The 22,411-nt window shown below is 39.1% G+C and overlaps 1 protein-coding gene across 1 annotated transcript; it reads right to left on the minus strand.

Annotated features, from left to right (window-relative positions):
• Positions 1–255: 255 nt before the first annotated feature.
• Positions 256–22,411, minus strand: LOC101858966 (GATOR complex protein WDR24). The gene is made up of 19 exons (XM_005107345.3): positions 22,273–22,411; positions 17,009–17,067; positions 16,187–16,294; positions 15,439–15,561; positions 14,705–14,782; positions 13,685–13,791; positions 12,568–12,699; positions 12,131–12,265; positions 11,199–11,418; positions 9,383–9,550; positions 8,590–8,708; positions 7,953–8,066; positions 6,988–7,123; positions 6,399–6,482; positions 5,508–5,659; positions 4,155–4,403; positions 3,015–3,117; positions 2,107–2,299; positions 256–1,493 (listed from the first exon to the last, which is right to left on the minus strand). Coding segments are annotated over exons 1-19 (2,418 nt in total). The 5' UTR covers positions 22,275–22,411; the 3' UTR covers positions 256–1,357.

Raw genomic sequence — 22,411 nt, forward strand, 5'->3', positions numbered from 1 at the left:
TACGGTACCAATAATATTGCACTGACATTCACCCAAAATTATGTAATTGAACACACTGAAAAAAAATGAACCCATGGCACAACATGAGGGTGGAAAATGATGTCACAGCATGCATTTTAAAAATATCTCAGTTCAGCTGTAACTTGTTAAGTAAAACAGAAAAGTCCCATGTCCGAACCATTTGTGACGCATCCCGGCGGTTCGGTCCACTAGGTACATCGAGCTGACGAGCGCAGAAATTGACAAAAACACATGTTGGGTCTAAAAATAAGCAACAATTTTTTTTCCTTTATTAGACTTTTGAATGACTTATCTGTCGGGGGAAAAAAAAACAATCTTTAAAATTTGCAGTTAAATGTGTTTCTAAAGCTATTTTGGAGAACGACTTTGTTCTGTGATGGTAGTATTTGTCAAATCTTTGATTGGGAATATATCAGTATTTTGCCTCAGAAAGCAGAAAAGCATTCCAAAATTGAATTGTGCATCATTTCGTTAAATATTATTGTATTCATTTGATATTGATGTCATATGAAGGGGAATTATGTCTTCTTTGCATCTGTACCAAAAACTCAAATAACGAAACATGTACCTAGTGAACCAAATCGTCGGGACTCGTCATATTTACATGAAGGGATAAACTTAGCTTGTAAATTGGGTGAAATTCAGCAAATGAGATAAACTACATTCTCGTAATAAAGAAAAGGAAGATGCATAGGGCAATTTGTCTTAGGGATAGTGTATCTTGACTTTTCAACACGCTTTCCAATTTCGATCTCACTCTTAGAAAAGAAAATGCCTTCCCTTTAATTTGGAGCTGTCAAAGGCAAACATTTGCCATAGAAAATGCATAAAAAATTATACTTAAAATTTTTCTACTTCTGTCTTAAGGGTAAGCAAAATGGGTATACTGCAAGTAGAGGTGAAAGAATATTACTTGATAAGGATCTTACCAAATTTCAAAGCAGGTACAAAACCTTCGGAACATCGACGCTTTGTGGCAAGAACTAAAGCTATACCAACAATATAGGCTCTGCATTCCCACCCAATTAGGGACTACTTGCAGTTTACAGCAAGACTAAAGGACAAATGTTACATTTCGCCATTTAGGGTGATAATAAAAACAAGGACCACATACAGCACAATATTCAAAGATAACTTCTCCAGGCTACACCGTATTGCAGGTAGGGCAGTCAGAAAACCCGTTATACATCTTCATGAAGTCAGAAAACCGGTTACACATCATCATGAAAGCAGAAAACCCGTTATGCATCTTCATGAAGACGATGGTAACAACTGCATAGCCAGAATATCACAGTGAGGCTTTGCTCTGACCCAACATTGGGCTCAGAACCTGTGGTCAGACGTACTCGCACTGGTGTCCGCAGCCAGCCGGGCAGTGGGAGCTGATGGCCATCCACTCCCGCATGTGCTCTATGTGGCCACCGTGACAGCAGCCCTGGCACCAGACCATCAGACCCTTCACTGGGTGGTGACTGAGGAAAGAACAAAACAAAAAAACCCTTGTATTAGCTCTACACCTACCGAGACACAAATACCAGTTTCAAAGGTGAACTGCCCCCCCCCCCCCCCCCCCCCCCAATACTATGCTAGATCGGCCCTTATCATCAGATTAGCACCAAAGACAATAATTTTCTTTACTACACGTGATGAACTAAGAGAAGAAAAAAAAGTCACAGAATAACTTCTGCAATATAAATCATGTGATGACAAAATGATATTCATGCTATATTGATGCCATTAATGTCTTAGATTTACATTGTAGTCGTCTAAGTGTGGGTCAAAATGCATTTTAGTGGCAAAATGCTACTATTCTGCCTGTACTAGTGTAGTGGATCACAGTGGACTTCTGGTCCTGTGACCTCCACGAGATACGGTGCTCCACTTGGAATCCCCAGTGTCAACTAAAATTCCACTGCTGGTGTGCTGTTGTTAGTAAAAGCCACACTTAGCTGGGAACACATGGCAGTAACAGTAACATTGGTATAAATAAAAGTTGACCTTATAGGAGCAAGTAGCAACTGACGGGCAGAAATATCATAATCAAACATGGAAAAATAGCTGTCATGGAAGACTACATCCACTTACCAAACACTACACAGACCCGTAATGCGTTTGCACTTGTCGCAAAGCCAGGGTGCCCTTTCACACGAGCGCGAGCACTTGGCACACAGTGTGTGGATCACAGTGGACTTCTGGTTCAGTGTGCAAACGCCCAGTAGCTTGGAATGTTTGATCACTGTATTGGACACGGTCCACAGCTCATAACGACCCAACAAATCTGAAAGGAATACATAACTATATGATTAAATGCTGTATTAGACAGTTAAGGGCATTTTCAAGGCATCTGGTAAATCTGAAAGTAAGGCATTGTAAGACTTTTATGCCCTGTTTACACATGCAGAGGTTTCCTCGAAGACAGCTCCTAATTATGTGGAATTCAAGGGGACTAATTTTCTTGTTGATAGACTGGGCACCAAGTTCACAGACTGGCATGACACTACGAAAGAGAGGAGAGAAAAGATGGCACTTCAGTGCAGGACTGAGACAGGTTATGAATTGCACCCCACCAGCAAAGAAGCCGTAACCTATTTAGATGGAATAATAAAAAGTGTATCCTCCAGCCTGCTCCAAATTGAAAGGAACATGGCATTGCTACTAATTTATTTGAGAACTTTATCTGGACTTTATCAGTGGCATTGGCATTATGTCTGAGATATACAAATTTTGTTGTTCCCGACGTCCAAGCATATAACATAAAGCTCTCCCTTTCAATCACATGCATACACAGTTGTTACTCAAAAAGAAAAACAAATGTTCTTAAACAATTCTAAAACTTCATAGAAAAACTAAAGCAAATGCAGTCATTTATATGAAAACAAAGGCACAATGACAAAGTTTACTGTGTGTCTGTTGCATAAAAAGCTCTAGATCCACAGCAAAACCAAGATTAAAATAGTATAGAAGATGAATACAATGTCTTCCAAACCACTGACCAATGTAAGCAAAGAACCAGCTTTCTTGATAAGCTTCATCGATGTGGAGGGTCAGGTGATCTCCGAGGACAATCAGCATGGACACAGCTGTCTGTACATCACCCTGTGGAATGATGAGTACAGCACAAAGTGTTTACGTTAAGTGTTCTTTCATGATGCCTCTGCCAAGGTGCTGTTGTGCTTGAAAGAAACGCATCTGAGTGATGTGTGTGGACGTTGTGTGTGTTGTCTTTGTGAGCACAAGACTTTTCCTCTGGTGACATGTGAAAGCTTTGGCTCTGTTCGGCCCTAAAAAAACTATAAAAAAAAGGACTCCTTGATTCAAAAACGGCTGAAAGGAAATGGACAAAAGCACACCAAAGCAAGGATTGTCTGGCAGGATTTCGTTTTTTTGAGTGAAAGAAAAGCACATTGACACAATATTGCTCAATTAAAGACTGTAATATATGTAAGACATACAGGCAGAAATCATCACAGTAAAGCAGTACGAATTGCCCTCCAGTAACTTCTGTTGGCGCTGTAGTGGTAAGAAATTTGAGTTTGACTTTATATGGCACATTAAAGTTGAAAGAGTTTTGAAAAAGTAGAATAAGACAACACAATTGAAATACAAGTAGAGAGAACAAAATCCATCATCACAAACAGGAAATGATCTTGAAGAACAAAATCAGAGGAATGTTTTTTTATGTCATAAGGGTCTGTCACCTCTCAAATTGTTCACCAAGTTCCCTAACAGGGAAGAAAAAATGTAAGTTCTTTAATTGGCTTGACTGAGGTGTAAACCACTGTCTTTTTGTATTTCGAATGACGATCCTTCTTTTGACTTATTACGCTGATGGTGAACAAATATGTTTAGAGAGAATAGTTTGAAGACAAACATATGTACCCTGTCAAAGAGATCTCTTGCCATTTCATTAAATGTTCTCTGTTTTCAGCACCCTTCTTTCTTTCCTTTATTACTTTACTGCATTGTTAAGTGCCCAGTTTCTTTGTGAGAGCACACACCCCCGCCAGCACACACACACAGACCTATAAAGGTTCTGAATGTCAGAAGTTTTAAATCTGAAGTGAAACATTGAAGCTACTTTAAAACTCTTATAACTTCCAAACCTCTTTTTCTACACTTTTCAAGTTACGAACCTGTTCTGCAAAGGATTTTATGACGTCGGCCACAGTAGAGGAGAAGTCAATAGCCTCCATGTCGTGTGAACTCTTGATAGTCAGCATGGGCTCGCTTAATGCCTCGGGTGTGATGTTCAGAGAGTCCATAGCCGGCATGATCATCTCTGACTCTTCCATCATGATAGGGTGTGTGTCTGTCATAGGGTTCAGCTCATGCCGGGGCTGGAAAGCCTCGTACGGCAGCATCTGAGTCTGCAGCTTCCAGTCCTGCGAGTCACAGCGGGGAGAAAATATCCGGACGGACAAGTGAGGAGACATATGGAAGGAGAGACAGAGGGGAAGACATATGGGAGGGGGGTTATAAGGAGGAAGATGTGAGGAGACATTATAAGGAAGAGAGACAGGAGGAGAACAGGAGGAGACACTGGGAGGAAAGAAGTGAAGACAAGAGGGAGAGTGTGAGGAGGAGATATTAGGAAGGAGAGGTGATGACTGGAGGGAAAGATTAGGAGACATTACAAGGAAGAGGGTGAGGGGAGACATCTGGGGGGAGGTGAAGAGAGTAGGGAGAGTGTGAGGAGACAATAGGTGGGAGAAGTGAGGGTTCATTAGGAGGGAGACGAGAGGAGACAAAAGGAGGTAGATGTGAAGACAGGAGGGAGAGGGTGGGGAGGAAACAGTTAGAGGGAGAAGGTGAGGAGGACAGATCGAGAGGGAGAGGTGAGGAGATATTAAGGTCAGTGAATGGGTTAAAGTTTAAGATGGTCAGAGTAGGGGGAATATTTGTGGGTTCATGGAGTGGTAGAAGCAGAGAAGAGGTAGGGGAATAAAATGTGAGCATTGAAATTTGTAAACACTAGACATACTTTGAAAGATCCACACACATGAAACTTTGATTCACATCCGACTCACAGCAGAAGCATTGTGTGACCTTAAAATTCTGACAAGAAATGATAATGAAACCAAAGAAGACATATTCATTGGTTTGAAACACAATCATGAAACCCTTTCTGTAGCATAGCTTCTGGTATTTTTATGTGTTTTCACCTAAGAATGAAGCATGGAGAAAACATCTACAGTTTTCATCAGCTAAGTAACAGCCTCTTTCAAAATGTGAAAGAAAAAACAAGGTACAATTTAACCAGCTCTAAAAGCCATCTGTTCAAGGTAATCACCAGTACAAAAGACCACTTCCCACTCTCCCCCTAGCAGTAAAAAGAAAAATGTTACAATGGTACTGTCCAAAACGTCCATCTGTCTAAGACGGCCTCTATTTTCCTCGAAAAAGGGTAGTCATCTTGGACAATTTTGACATAACAAATATGGTACATATGAATACTGCAAACACTCAGTTATGGTATAAGCACTTACATAGTTGTCTGCATTCATCTCTCCTGCTGTGCCGTAGGCATCGGAGAGTTCTCCATCCCCAAACAAAAAGTTGGTGCCAACGTGTAGCTCCGGAGCACTCTTGTCAACCTCTGAGCTCTCGGCTTCTACATCAGAACTATCATCATTGCTGCCTATGGTGGAAAGTCATTAATTTCAGAAAGTATAAACAATTCAATAAAAAGAGCAAGATTTTCACCCACGATAAGACAGACTTATTTTAGGAGGAAAAGATAAAAAGAACAAACACTTCACAATCTTATTTACCCAAAAAAATATCAAATATTCCCAAATTCTGTTTCAATCTCAAATTCCTTTCAGGTAAAAAGAAACCATCCAGAGAACAAGGTAGCACTGAAATTTTAATGCGGTAATATAAATCTCTTGTCATGAGATATGATGGCGTACAAACAATGCCTAGTATTTTTAGACATTAGCAGTTTGTATATGTTCAGAAGATAGTGGCCTCATTAAAACAAGGGCTGCAATAGCAAAGATATAAATCCTAGGTAGATTTGACCATAATAATTTTTAAAAACTTGATCGACTATTCTAGTACCCAAATTAGGCATACTAATCTTTGACCAAGTAAAAGGGGAGCAAAAAAGTGACTACATCACGTTTCAGACCTGAAAACACCCTTCACAGTCACAACTCATATGTGAATTTTTATCCCATTATTTATAATTTCTCAAAATGTCAATCTTTGTTCTATTCCATCAATCATAAATCAAAATGTAAATATTCATTCTGATGAGAACTTATGACACCAGTTGAAAATCTTTCTCCGAATCCACCGTGCTCTAACATTGTCAATCTTTACCCCCTTTTATCATACTAAACACAAATTTCCAAGCAAAACAAAAAAAGTACCTGAAGTAGCCTCACTCTGGCTCAAAACTTGGGAACTTTTCTTCTTTTCTTTTTCTCTAGAGCGCTTCAAGGCAGGCTTTGTTGCTGGACGGAAAACAGGGTTACAATACAGTAGTCAGTCAAAAGAATGTCAGCATACCAACATTAAATAATGGATGACAACAAAACAAACTTAAGCAATAATTCTAAAAATAAAAACCCCTTATAACACAGGATCAAAGCCCCCCCCCCCCCCCCTTCCCCCCTACCCACTCATGGAAATCATATGCATGAAAAAACAAAACAAAACAAAAACCACAAAAAACTTCAGATGTCACAGTCAATACACAAAAAGGAAAAACAAAATAATGCAAAGAGCACCGGAGGAAGAACCCAGGCTTGCTCTCTTCTGCTGCATGAAAACAAAGAAAACAATGTGAAATGGCAACAGAATGATTCCCATTACGTCCTTTTTGAAAAAGCAAAATTCTAGCTTTCATATTAAGTTTTCATTCACCTACAACTTAAAATTCTAAATAGACAGATTTTTAATCAGGAACTATGCATGAAACATGAAGTCCGGCATCAGGCTGGCACTCAGTAGGCATACCTTTGTCTTGGTGTTCTTTTGGAGGCGCTGGATTCAATTTTCCCAAGGAAGAAGAGGTACGGCTAGTGTGACTAGTGCACTGTTGCACAAGGCAAGGTGAGTACATAACTGCCAGCATCCTCCATGACTGAGCCACCTGCCACAGACATAGTTTTTTTAGGTTTAGTTTTAGTAGAGGGTTTTACGGCGCTCGCAACTGCATAAGGCCATATGAGCGCCAAGGGGTGGGTGTCAACAGAGAAGTCTTTACAGGGAATCAGACTTACTCTGCTCACCTCTCCAGCTTCAACAGCACAAAGTCTGCTTCGACTATCAAGGCACCCCGGAAATAGCAGGTCACAAGAGTGTGAGAAACATACAAAAGAAGTAGAGGAAAATGACAATAGTAAGGATTAGGAAAGAAAAAGCAGCAGCTCCCGGTTGTAGATCAGGCACAGTTATGAGCGTGACATGATGAATCAGCCCATATACAATTCTACTGTGAATGAACGAGAAATGTCCCCCCTTTGGGAATGGCCTAAAGACACTACAGTCAGTGGCACTGGGGGGGGGGGGGGGGTGTAGGCGTAGTTATAATAAGGTCATATAAGTGCCGAAGATTAGAAGTGTTATAAGAAAATAACAAACACAAACAAAGATGGAGGAGATACAACAGCAAAATCCACGAACCACTTCAGAGGTTTTTTCATAACCAACTCAACAGTAAGTAGTCAGTGTAAGAGTCTTCGAAGTTAGAATACGGTGCAATTAGTTCGGAAATATGACTCCACAACACTTCAAGGACATGATTTAAAAATGTAGATTTTATAGATATATCTATAATTTGGACAAACAACCCAGTAGTACAGGCACGAATCCTTGAACTTCTCTGTAACCATTTGCTGACTTCAGTAAGCTTAATGAAGACTGTGAAACAGGTCCTGCATGAGTAAACATTTAACTAAAACAGCACTTTTCAAACAAACCTGAGGTTTTTTATAGCGCTCAGCAACATCGCCATTGTGCCAGCAAATATCCACAATGGAGCCTCCTTCCAATTTATATTCCAGGGCAATCTCATACAGTCCCAAGATCATCATCTAAGGAGGAAAAAAAATTTAAGAGGAACTGTAGAACTGAGATGATCTGGCATCAACAGAAGATTTATTACCCTTTTTGCGCTTTTAGTCACCTGAAAAAAGTACAGTTTTTTTGGGAGCATGTGGCATGGTTTCAAATATGGAGTAGCAAGCCACATCCCACCCTTTAACTCATCCCTTTCTTGAGTGAATGAGTAAACTGAAAATATAAATGCGTACATGTACAAAATGTGTTACTTATCTAAATAAAAGATGTCTTCACAAATCTACAAGCAAAAAACTAGATGACGGCACAGAAGTTGTTGAGAGAGTTCTGTTTCCCATCTCAAAGAAATGACCCATCTGAAAGAGCAAACCTTGACAAGCATTCGCACTGATACTATAGCAAATAAAAAAAAAAAGAGCTTGCCATTCTTTTTCAATTTAAACAAGACGGTGCCAATACAATTTGTGTAACTTTCTAAGATAACTTTGAAAATAACTTGAGCACAGAACCTCTCTGATAGTTGCTCTAAAACATTACCTCTCCCTCTTCCTCCATTTGCTGACAATTCTGAAAGAAACATAAAGAACTGGAAGCCAGGGTAAATTGTCTACTCCGTGGAACGCGTTTGTTTCTTCCTAAACTACCAGTGGTATGATCTGGGGAGAAAAATATAATCTGAATAAATTTCTATACATAAGAGCTTTGGGGTTTTTTTTGGTAAAAAAGCATAAGAATAAGAAATTAAAGTGTAATAAAGAAAAAATATTTCACAGAAACTCATAATGTTTTGTTGTTGTTGTTGTTGTTAAGAGATGGCAGCTTGCTGTGGGAGTCATAAATGTTCCAATTTTGATTTATTTCCTCTGAACAAATTCAAGCAAAATGAGTGTACATAGAAGGCCAAGGGAACACGACAAACTGTAGACCACTGGTTCCAAAAGGGTACTGCATCTTAAGTTTCTTCTGGCCTGATGTCGAGAAGCTGACATCCCTACACCATGATTACCAGTCCCATTAAGCCAGTGCAGTTACAGGGGTGACGCAAATATAATCATTCATATAGCTGAAATGCCAAAATCAATAGATAAACTACTAAACTATGAAAAGCTTCATTTAAAAAAGACATACATCTGTTCACAGTATAAATTAGACGTTATTTCTTTGCTTTTCACAAACAGGGGACACTTCAAGTGCGAGTGTGAGCCTGGGAGGCCAAAAGGGTAACAACTCGAAATAGTTTGCAACCACTGTTCTAGATACTCTACTTACTCAGATTTAACCATTGCAGTACAATTATGAAACATGAACAAGAGATTACCATCATACTGACCTCTTTTGTCTGAGAAGGCATAACCTATATCTCCATTGATGCTGAGGTCCACGCCAGCCAGATTGACATCATCAGCCGGACGCTTAGCCTCACTGAATATGTGTTGGATAATGTAGCCATCCTGGCCACAGCTAAGAAATGCGTGGCAGTCATCTCGCCATGTTATGCCTGAAAAGTAGGTGCAGATAGTTTAGTTGGTTTCATGTTTTAAAAAGAATTGTTAAAAGTAAGTTTGCTTTTTTAATGGCTATATTGACATAATTTAGAGCATTATTTAGGGGGCAGGCTTTGACCCTGTCTGCCAAGGTCAACCTGGGCTAAGAGAGATAAAATGCCCTAGCAGAAAGACCATAACCTTTCTCTTTCAAAGCACTTTGAAAGAACAAAAGAATCCTGCATGAAACTGACAAGAAACATTCAAGCCAAATGAAAAGGTGTGTTAGCTCAAACACCCCCCTCCCCTCCACCCAAGCACTGAATGTTTTCGGTACTCAAGCTGTGTATCAACAGGGTTAAATTTTAAAATTTGTTAATTAATCCTTTTACATCTCAAAACCTTCCTGAACAGACCTTTTTTTTTTTTTTTTTTTAAGTTTTAGTGTTTTACGGCTCTTGCAACACAATACGGTCATTTAAGTGCCAAAGATTAGAGGTGTTACAAGAGAGTAACAAACACAAAAAAAGAAGGAGGGGAAAAATAAGGACAATATATGTTTGATAGGAAAGAAGAAGCAAACCACCCCTGAGGACCCGCCAACCACCCACCAGACCTTTGCATCAACCAAAAGTGAAAAGATTGGAAGCAGGGCTATCCTCCCAGTGGAAGCACTCACAACACAAAAAGTCACACAGTAAAAGAAACGATCATTATCCTATGTCCGAGTCTTCCATGAATAATTGGGGGGAAAAGTACTAGGACTGTGTGAATATGACCATGTATATTATATATATTTACAAGAGCTTGTGAACATAGAGGCAGGTGCTTGCCTATCACACATAATAAATAAATACAAGTTGTGTGACACAAGAAATAGCATACTTTTTGTTTTAGGCATACCCTTCTTCAAGAGACACACAACCTGGAACAAAGTGTGTTATTTCTTGTGTCATAATTGAGCTTCTAAAGACAACTATTTTTGTTTCATTTCTCAAGTGATTCAGCCTCTTCCAGTTTCAACGGTTTATATATGGTACATGGTACAACAGTACATGGTTTAGAGGGCAACTTGTGCCCTCTTCTCAGGTTTTTCAGACCTCTGACTGATCAAGGGTTGTTATTTGCTATACAAAAATTGAAGAAGAGGGGCCATGACTAGACCAACTGTCTTTGTAAAGCTAACTGTCCCTGTAAAGTTTGCAACTTATACCCACTAAAACATGAAGACGCTTGGGTCCATATAAACATAGACAAGAACTTTTGAAAAGACAAATAGCTGCCAGAAGGCAACGGACATGATGCACCAGCAGAAAATTAGCCTCTATAGTTAAACATCAGTTCTATCTACAAAATCCCACCCCATCAGACCTTCCACTTTGTCATTGACTGCCAGGTCTATCTCTCTTCAATTTCCTTCATGGTACAAAGGGAAGGATAAACCATAGAAATGTAATGTGAAACCAACGTCAATATGAGTTGAAGAAACTACAGTCGACTACCCTGGAAGCAAGGAGGCCTTGGAAAAAAAACTGAGCAGTGAAAAACTTCATGTGAATGCTGAGTCTTCAATATAACCTATTCTTTATTAAATGGGATCTGAAGCAATATCCCCTCCACACACACACCCAAAAAAAAAAAAAAAAAGACATGAAATCTCACTTGTCGCCACATCTAAATGACCATCAAATGCAGCAAATGGGATGTATGGGCGTCCCACATCCCACACATTCACACTGTGGTCCATCAGCTGGGAACAGCTGGAGATGTGATGTTTCCTGTGTGGCCGCCACTTGACTCTGGCTACAGGAGCTATGTTAGTGATGGTGTGCAGGCATGGGGGCATACTGGCACGGTCAGAGCCTCTTTGCATCTCCCACACCTGAGAAAACAACATTTCTTTCTTGTATAAGATGACCAGTTGTTGCCTTTCACATAACTATTTTTCCTGTGAGGACAACTGTAGCAAAACATCAATTAGACAACTCGGAATAAACGATGCCCCAAACTGGCTAGGGATTAAGAACCATGCAAGATTAATGCAGTTGGTTGAAGATTTATGATTCTTGTGCATAAAAGAGCAACAAAACTTTCAGTCCAGATTTTACTCATTTTCCATCTTTGCAGACAAATCCACAAGGAGGTAAGAAAATGCTTGCCCAGTCTCCATGACAAAAGAAATGTAGGAGGACAAAACTACTAGAGTAGTTTCAAGACAGTATTTGTTGTTATAAACAATGTTCATGACAAGCTGAACTTTTTTTTGGACATGTCAAGCGTAACTATTTCTTTTGGTAAACCAACAACAAGGAATATTTATCATTAGCTTGGAGAATAATCCTTTGAGCAATATCAAAATATCTTTTCACATGATACAACTATTTTATCTCACCCTAATAAGGAACACATTTCTTTATTAAGGAGTCACTTTATGTAAAATAAACTAAACTAAAATACAACTGTTTCTATAAACTTAATAAACATAAAAATATTTGTACTGTAGTAAAAAATGTAAGGTTGGAAAAAATTCAAGACAAAAGTAAAGTCAATGTGACTGTAAATACAGCATACTAAAGCTTTCATATATAGCTTACCTTGACCATTTTGTCCCTGCCACCTGTTGCAAGCCACCAAGTCTTATCAAATGGGTGCCAGTCTAATGAAAACACTGGGCCATTATGTGCCATAAATTGTCTCTCACACCGATCTGGTCGCCGCATGTCCCATGTCTATAGAAAACAAGAAAAATATGAAGGGAAATTAAAGTGAAAGTCATATCACAAATTGAACCGAAAGGCCAAGTCAACAAGGAATTATATAAACTCTCAACATATGAACATTGCTGCTTGCATTTACAAGCCGGTATGATTAAAAACTTAAAAAAAAAAAGATACAGTGATTGAATCGAATTAATAAAAGACACTGAACAGCGACAAAAAATTTGAACATCTTTCTGAACCCTTCAGTAGAGTATCCCTGACAGGAATTTATATTAGCAGCTCAACAAGTAAAAAAAATCAAATGGCCTCACCTGCACTCCGCCATTGTCATAGGCAGCAGCAAAGGTAAAGTAGCCCATGTTGGGGGGACAGAACTGGGCATCCCGAACACTGTCTGTTCCCAGTACACCAAATTTCATGCATGCCGACGCTTTACGGACATCCTGATTGAAGACAATAAGAATTGGATGACAAAATATTTCAATTTTTGAAATCTTGACTTAACTTATATTACTGACAAGCAAATGTGGTTAAACAGACCCAGAGCGGTAACTGAAATCTTTGCAGGCTGTCTACAACTTTATGAGAAACATGGTCCAGGGACACCGCGATTTCTTCACATTAGTGTCTTTGTGATCCCTGTTTACTTTGTCCAGGTCAGAGTACATAGCTGTTTTACTGTCTGTTTCAGTACTACAATCATAAACCTGTTTACATATCAAGCTTAAACATTATACTTGTTAACAATAAGTGTTCATTTTCATCATATGCGTAAGACTGTGGGTCTGTTTGCGAGCATAAGGATATATTATGTGTACATGTGTGTGGAAGAGTGGCGTGGTGTGAGAGAGTATGTGTGTGTGAGTGTGTGTGTGTGGTGTGATGCGCGTGTATGTGTGAGTGTGTGTATGTGAAACATTAAACCAATGTGCCAGCGTCTGGACAATATAATTTCTGTCACACTATCTTATCTTTCGTTTTGCTTTTTGGTTGGAGCCCCCCCCACCTCACTGGTTTATTCCGTGTGTTCATTCAGGAGTGCAAGGCACATCGCCATGTGGGATAGAAGATATACTCATTTAAACCATGAAAAGGAACTCTACTTTACAAAGAAAGACTTTTTTATAATGTTGTAAAGGCAGACATAACATCACCCCCCCCCCCCCCCCCCCCCTCCAGTCCCCCTTGCCATCAACATACAAATTATTCTTTTCCTCTGTTCAAGGGTTTATTATGTTTATTATGAGAGAAAGCATGCAGATCAGTTTAAAAGCCTATCGGACCACAAGAGACTCAAGTGTGGCCATCATGTGCACATATTTATTTTAAATTAAAAAAAAAAAAAAAACAGGGATCATATCTAGATGGCTGGTTATTCCATTTTCATTTACAAAAAAAAGAAAGAAAACAAAGATACAGAAAACGTACGTGTAACATGACGATACCGTCGCGAGAGGCACTGAGGAGCTGGTTGTGCTCCGTGGCATGGAACATCACTCTGTTCACGGACCGCTTATGCTCAGAGTAAATGGCGGCTGTGAAATAAGAACAAGGATAAAACAGTTTTCATGACAGACTACGATTTTTCTGCTTCAGACTTTTGCACTTCAGTTACAAATAAATAACCAATGAGAGAAATTGGCAAATCATGTAATTGGTAAATTTGCAATAGAATAAATAATTAAAAGGGGTATTTTGAGTCTGAAACAAACTGGCTTCCTCTTTTTCCGAGACCCATTCCCGACAATATATCATCTGAGAAGTGTTTGAAAGTAAGCTCCATCATCCTTATTGCAAGCGACTTTGATGTTGACGACTTATTCCTACATGAGCCTTAAATTTGCTGCCTTAACACTTTGTCGCCTCATCTCCCCGATCGGTGATGTTTACCACCCAGTTTCTTCGGATTTTCCCCAAAGTGTCTTTGCCTTTGATGGCAAGAGTTTTTTTACTATATAAGCCTTGTGATGGCAAAGTATTAAAGGCAAACGTAGTAAGCCTAGTTATTCTGTATTTCCCTGTCAATACTGACTTTTAAAAAAAATCAGGAGCTATTGTTAACTAGGTCCTTAAATATAGAAGCTAAGATGATAGACAATTGAAATGGAAGCTTCTCTTTTGACGGGAGAAGGTAGATCACTAAAAACTCAAGGCAAAAAGGACTGAATTTTTAGGGATAAAGGAAAAAAGTGGGGAGGAAATCAGAAATAAAGCAAAAATACTGAATCAACAGCAATCTTCATATGAAGATGGTTAGGATATACAACAAAAAGAATCATATGTGTATGATAACCCTCATTTAAAGGAGAAATTATAGGACCGGCCGGTAAAGATAAAGTTATGATCTCTCCACCATTTACTGTTCTGTCTACTTCCTATAACTATACTCACATTTCTCCTGATAAATTATATTCTCATGATCACTTCTTTTTCACACCATATACTCACATTGCTTTGACTTTGCACTTTTACTGAGGTTCCAGATAACAACAGAGCCATTTGTTGCAGCTGAGGCAAGAATGTTTTCTGGAAAAGAATTGCATCATATAAGAATTTGAGCTAAGGACTGAACCAAGAACAACAAAAAAAATTGGGTTATTTTGAGTTTATGAAAAGCTACTAAATTATTCCACAGGAGCTCATATCGCACTAAAAGTAACTGTATTGACAGTTCTGAAGCAACAGTACTGAATTTCTTTTTTGTTATCAACTGCATACCAAAATCCAGCATCTATTACAATTATGCTGACACCACAAGAAATAAGCTTTACATTCACATTCATTTACAGTTCTAGAAATGGCGCTCATATGACCTATTGCAGTTGCGAGCGCCGTAAAACCCTCTACTATTAAAAAAAAAAAGAAAACAGTTCTAGAAAGATGAAAATCCACCCTCCCCCAAAAATCTGATTTTCTTTTTATAAAAGATTGCCATACTAGTGGAAAGCAAGAATAAAAGATGAATGTACATTCTCAAGTAGTTTGTATCTTTATCTTTAATGTCTCTCTCTAACACACACACACACACATACACACACACACACACACACACACACACACAAACTGCAGATCCACAGATTTCTGAAACCAATGTTCACTTCTCTTTTGATTGTGTCACTGTCACAGACATCTAATATGCATATGGAAGAAACCCACAGCTTCTGAAATGTTTAGCACCTTACCATCAGAAGGGTGCCAGGCAACATCCGCAGCAGAGTAATTGAGATTTACACTTTTTTGCTTGCTAACTCGCAGATTGGTGTTCTCTGTGAAGCAATCCTCTTTGATGTTGAGAATCTTAAAAACTGGAGGGAAAATAAGAAAATGTTCACCAAAAAGTAAACAACATTTGTTTTTTCAACAATATGATATACTTGATAAAGAAAAGCACCTAATTGCTACACCACAATGCAACTCCTCACAAGTTTGCACAGACCCAAAACCAATTCGCCTCCTTCGGATGGGAACAGCTGAAACACCCATTGTACAGCCCAGACCTGGCTCCGAGTGACTTTCATCTGTTCCTGCATTTGAAAGAGTTTTTGGCCGGGCAGGACTTCGACTAAGACGCTGATCTCACAGGAGAGACTCGACATGGGTTGACATCACAGACGGCAGCTTTCCACGATGAGGGCATTCAGAAGCTCGTCCAACGCTACGACAAATGCCTCAACAGTTCTGATGACTACGTGGAGAAGTAGTCATATATATGAGGTATTCAAAAATAAATCGTTTTGATTGGGAAAATTATTATTTCTTTTATAATTATTTCAAAAGGGTACTTACTTTCAGGACGTCCCTTGTATATATATACACAATCGTAATAAAGACAAACATGCGGCTATCTTTTAGACTAATTCTGTATCAAAGATGAATAACACCACAAGCACATCAATCACTTCCATAATTTAGGTTTTGAAAGTTCATTACCAGCTCTGCCCGCGACAACGACTTGAGAGAAATCCTTGTTGACTGCCAGCGCATTCAAGGCACCCTCACAGTTGTACTGCATGGCTTTGAATGGTCCATTATAGGTCACTGGGGAAAAAGTAAAATATAAGAGAAAAAACAAGATAGTAGACATCTTCATAGACTTTCTGTTGATTGGTATGGAAAGAAAACAATAGAAACTACAAACCAAAATCAACATCAACCTTAAGAAAAAAAATGGGGAACATACTTCCTGGTTGCAGCTGGAATGTTTTAACATTTGATTTATCCTACGAATGAAGTTAGAGCTTGAAAATTACCCTGATTACAGACCACTGTATTAAACATGCTTAAAACGTTTAAATACAACAGCACAAAGTCTCTTATCATGTTCTAGAATTTTTGCTCTTCTATGCATCATGCGTGAGAAAGAGAAGAATGGTCTTGCTCGGATAACACAAGACATCCTTTGAGCGATTACAGAACAAAAGTCAGCTGTCAAGAAAAATGGAAAATAAAGTTTTTATGCAACTGTGTACTCTGTAACAGTAACAAAATAAAATAATTGTGCATCTGCTGGCAAATCGTCATTTCACGTTATGTACTCTAATATACATAATACAACAATTGTGTTATTCTCATTCTCATGATACAACATGGATAGAAGGTAACTATAAAAAAACTCAACAAAGGTGGCAGCAGCCTAAGTACATCCCGTCCTCTATCTGCTTTCAGTATGAAAACTACAATGAAACAAACTAATAACGTAAAAGAAAACTTTCCCCCAAAAACAACAACAATGCAAAACCAAAACAAACATACCTTTGTCATGGACCAGTTTTGAAACATTTGATATGTTTATCATTTTCCCACTGCTAGCCCTGTGGAGGGGAGGTAAAATTCAAATAATTCTTTACATTATAAAAAGAGAGATAATATGGTCGCTTTTAAGCACAAGGGGGCTATCCCTAAAAATGCTGTTTTCAGAAAATCGAAGGTAAAGTTTTTGAACCTTCATTCAGTTTCTTTAAAAGACAAGGAGAGTTTTCTCGATAACCAAACAAATATACACACCACTGAAACAAAACTTCTATAGGTATGGCAATGCCCAATTTTGGTGTAGCTCAAGATTTCTGGAAACCCCCGAAATCTGGGTTAGCCCGCTTGTCCTTAAAAGCGACCATATATAAAATACAATTGCTCAGAGGGAAGAATTTACGCCTAAGTCACAGGGACAAGGAACTTATTCAACAAAAAACCTTCAACAAAATACATTCTTATTACAACACCCATTTATTATTTTTATGATGGCCACATTCCAGGGTTAATGAGAAATTTTCAAAATAAGTTTAAGTCATGAATGGCCTTTTTAAGAGCTCTGTTTGTAGATATGTAGGGTAGGTAAGATCTAACACCTAGCCTTCTCGAATAAAGGTGAAGAATTTTAGAGGTCCCGCATGCAAGTTGCACACGTTTAAGATCCCACCGCTTACGATCCCGATTCCCGCAAGATCCCGCTGTTTTAAGAAAACAGAATTTTTAATATACAAAGGTCACCCTTAAGATCCCACTCTGACTCACTCTGAAGGTCTACATTCGGGTAAGATCCCGCATTTCAGATCATAATTTATGGAACAAAAACCTGGGCGGGCACAGCCGATCAATCAAGAGTGAAAAGTTGAGATCATTGAACTGCCCGTCACGTCAAAGATCAGTCCCTCTTGTGAATGTGATCATATAAACGTTGTAAAATTCGATGAAACGGTACAATGTTTGTCCAGGACGGGATCACATTGAGGTGTGAACTGACGAACGTGTTTGTTTTCCCCAAACATCGCACTCGCATTTGAGCTCTCCACCTAAACTTACATCATTCACTGCATGGGTAGGGCCTACAAGTTCGCTCTAGGTGGGATCACATCGAACAGTGAACTCTTCCCTGTCCATTACAGCGGTTGTTTCTACTCCCTAATTTGCGAAACAGTCCGAATTTTAATTGGTGTGGTCACAACGTAATGGTGTTTAACAACAAAGGCGGGGAACTCGGTCAGTGATGGAAAGCTATAAATTTTGGACAGGTAAAAGGGAGGAGCAACTGGATTTAGAAGCATAGATCTTGAGACTCACAATAGGATAATAAGTGAGAATCGCATGCCTCACGCCACTGTGACTGGTTCACGTCATAAACCCACCCAAGGGTGATGTCAGTTCATTTTAGAATGAAGGGAGACCATTTTAGCAATTGAAGGCCTTAACATGAGTCACTGTAGAATCTTCCCATAGTGAGATTGTTAAGAACCTGCATTTTCATTGCTCATGAGCACAGGGATCTCAGACGGAGACTACGGTATTACATATAGAGAGGACTAGGAACTATCTTAGAGAAAGTACGTTGTACATTAGGAGTACAATCAATTATTCAAATTTCTCGGTTAACTGAGAAAAACTCTTGCTCGAATAAATAGATGAAAAAGGTTTCTTGACCAAGCAAAACATCAACCAGACGCCAAAATTAATTGTCATCACCCAAAAAACATGAAAAGTAACTCTTTAACTTCATTTTTTTTGGCATTCCAGATTCTATTCTTGCCAGACTTCAAAAGATTCAAAACAGGGCAGTAAGACTTGTAACCTTCAGAAAAATTTCAGACCATGTTCATGATATTTTGAAAACCCTCCATTGGTTGCCAGTGAGAGGCGCATTGAATAAAAAATTTTGTACATGGTTTATAATTTACAGATCTTTACATCAGTGCTCACCAAATTACCTTTCAGAACTTATGGAAATGTAAGCACCATCTCGTAATTTAAGATCTTAAAATGACCATGAGCTCTGCATGCCTAGGTCCAGAACAATGTTGGGTGAAAGGGCCTTTTCCATCTGTGCCCCAAAACTTTGGAACAATTTGGATTTAAATAGATGTTAAAATGTCTCTTTCAATTGATCAATTTAAATCAAAGTTGAAGACGATGTTTTTCAGGAAAGTATATATTCATAATGCTGGAACTCTATATCTGAAATATCTGTCAGTTTTTTGCTTTTTAAAATTTATGTATGTCGTAGTGGTAATGAGCTTTAGAGTTTGTGAGTGTGTGTATGTGTGTGTGTTTTGTAAGTGCCACCCAGCACTTTCTGTGGATTCTGGCGCGTTTTCTATTAATTTATTATTATTATTATTTGGAAAGACAAAGAGCTAAACACTTTCTTAAACAATGAAATGAACAGTTATGATTTTGTCAAATTTAAGTTTAGCATCAAAGAAAGAATATTTTCAATTTTTGATGGTTGCAGTTTTGCATTCATTACATGATAAAAGCTTTTCGAAGATTGTTGCTCTTTGGCAAAATTAAATGCGGCAAAGGTGAAACTAGTTCCAAGAAACAGTGATCAAATGCCAGTACTTGTCGATGTCATTTAAATGTCAACAAAAAAATGCCAAAATTCTCTAGTCATGACAAAAGCAAGAATTTACGATAAATTTGAATATTTCAAACATAACACAGGGACATTGATGATACCACTACTGGATAGTCTATATGAGCCTAAATATCATAGACTCATTTGGGAATTTTCATAAGTGCCGAACCCAGTAGAAATTCTCAATTTTGCACCTGTCACTGTAAGTAATCACACAGGATAAACTGAATAAAATCTAGGAAAACCAAAAAATCTGGCAATTTTCTCATGCCCCTGTTCAAGTGAGATTTTTACTGTTCCATGGTTAAGGCAAGTTTTCAAATAGATATAGATTCTACATTGGCTACATTTATTCTCCCCGGGTGAGAATAGAAGCCACCCCAGTGTGGGCATGAGGCGAGGACTCCCCCCTGACCTCTCCAGTTTAAAAAAAGGCTCACAACAGACACTATTGCGCGTGATGTGGGACAGGCCAGAGGCTGGACCATTAGTTTTTTACACACTTAACGATGGCAGGCCTCTCTGCCTGCACACAATAAATTTTGGTTCAAGGAACAGAGAATGTGTACGAACGTAACGAGACGTGAGTACGAGACTTAATGCTCTTGCACGACGGTAGAAGGGTTGTAAATTATTCAGACCAAACGGGCGAGGGCGTTAAATCAAGTTAGATCTAACTAGTTTAACAATTAATTAAGCAATCCAAGCTCTTTTCTGCACTTTCATTCTTTTTCTTTTCTTTCTTGCCTCTTCTTTCCCTTTTTTCTCGAACATTCAGAGTTTGGAGCCAAAAAGAGCCACAGAGCTAAATGAAATTCTCCGGGCCAGACACAATCCAAAAGAGCCAAATTTCTTGGATTCGACTCCAAACTGACAACCCTGATTGTGACTATTCGACTATTCAGACACGAACAGTGATGAACATGATGCTGTGGAGCATCAGCCCTGACCCCCCCCCCCCCCCCCCCAGGGTCAGGTCCGCTAATCCCTCTTGGGTCATTTCCGGTAAAACGAGGGGGTGAGAATAGCGAGACATGGGTTATTCTCACCCGGGGTGGGAATAACCACTTCCTTCTCTATTCTAGATCTAATTCCTCAGTTAACTGACTAATTTCTCAATCTCTTGTTGATCATTATTAGAATAAGATTTTGCTCTTAATTGTACACCTCTCGTCTAGACTAGACCTAGATTCTAAATCTACGAATTTACGCGACGTGGCGGCTTGACGGGAGACGATTTAAAGTTACGAGCCGGCACGATTTACAAACGTGAAGGGATTTGAGGTTGTGCCGCGACAAAACAGCAGTGAATCTCATTGTCTATTTGAGCGCCTTCAAATCAGCAAGGTGTTTTTGAATGTTGATACATGTTTGTTTGGATTTAGGCCACCTCTATTCTCACCCCGGGTGAGAATAGCGCAGGCGAGTCTTTTGGCTATTCTCACTCGGTGGGCGTTCACCGTTATAGCCTTGGCCAACCAGTGAAGCGTTCACCCTGAACCACAGAATTCTACACTGTGATAACAGAATTGTAGAATTCTGTACCCGTGAACAAACGTTCTAGATCTATTACTACTGTTAGTGTTAGCCTAAAAGCGTGCAATTTTGTCTGTGGGCAGTGGAGAGAGAGAAAGAGAGAGAGAAAGAGAGAGAGAGGAGTAGTGCGAGAACTTCCGGGGAAAACAAAATGGCGACCCGCGTAGTTCGGCTCGATTCGAAAAGTGAAATAACCATAGAGCGTCTTTGAAGACGATCAAATTAGCTTACTTTTGCACTATAACGTAATTTTTTCTTGGCTTTTATCAATTTGATCATCCACACCGGTAGACAGTATTCCGAAATGAGGAAAAACAGGTCTTGTTTCACACTGGGTGAGAATAGCCTACGCTGGCAAGTCTCACCCGGGGTGAGAGGTAGATCGTATTTTTATTCTCACCCCGGGTGAGGATAGCCTCACTTCCTTGGATTTACTTAAAACTGAATGAAAATCGTCATCAGCAATAAACCTCTAGTCAATAGTTCAGTTGACAAAAATCTGACCGGCACTGCCGGTCTTGCCCAGTTAACAAACCGCCCCTGCTACAGACGCTACTGCGCGTGATGTGGGACAGGCCAGTGGCCGGACCATTAGTCATTAGTTGTTTACACACTTAACGATGGCAGGCCTCTCGGCTTCAAATCAAAATAAATTACAAGTATGGTTCAAGGAACAGAGAGCGTGTAACTGGTCATTTCCGGTAAAATGAGGGGGTGAGAATAGCGAGACATGGGTTATTCTCTTCCATCACTTCCTTTGTTTTTTGTAAAAATTACCATGAAATTCAAAATATGTTAGTGTAATTGTAATGTGATCAATCACTTCGATCGGTCACTTGAGTCACCTCTAGATTCACACAATTACAAAGTTCTTTTCTAGATCTCTAGACTGGATCTAGATTTAGATCTAGATCTAGATCTAGAAATCTAGAATAGAAGAGTCTTCCTAAACTTCAAAAAATAGATCCAGAAATACTCGATCGCAAACAAGACTGCTCCGTTGCCTCTAGTTATCTAGACCTAGAAATCTATCATCTAGATTCTAGATCTATGCAATAAATCGTAATGGTAACAAAAGGGTAAACATGGATTACCGATAAATAACTAGATATCTAGATCTAGATCTACTAACATTTTTTTGCAGGCTGAAGATCTCGATTGGACAAGAAGAAAGTAGAAAGTGGTCTTCTCAAGTCTTCCTTTCCTTTTGGCTTCAGGTAGGCCAAGCGCCCAAGACGTGAAATTAAAAACCTTCGCTTCGGCCCTCCTGA

This window comes from Aplysia californica, unplaced genomic scaffold, assembly GCF_000002075.1.
Source record: "Aplysia californica isolate F4 #8 unplaced genomic scaffold, AplCal3.0 scaffold00595, whole genome shotgun sequence".
Classification (NCBI taxonomy): Eukaryota; Metazoa; Mollusca; class Gastropoda; order Aplysiida; family Aplysiidae; genus Aplysia; species Aplysia californica.

Bases quoted from the DNA above. Each gene is read 5' to 3' on its own strand.
- LOC101858966 (XM_005107345.3), bottom strand. The intron at 12,700-13,684 runs GTACGTTTTCTG...GTCTTCAATCAG, and splicing joins ACGGTATCGTCATGTTACAC to GATGTCCGTAAAGCGTCGGC. The intron at 8,067-8,589 runs GTAATGTTTTAG...TTTCCTCCTTAG, and splicing joins AAATGGAGGAAGAGGGAGAG to ATGATGATCTTGGGACTGTA.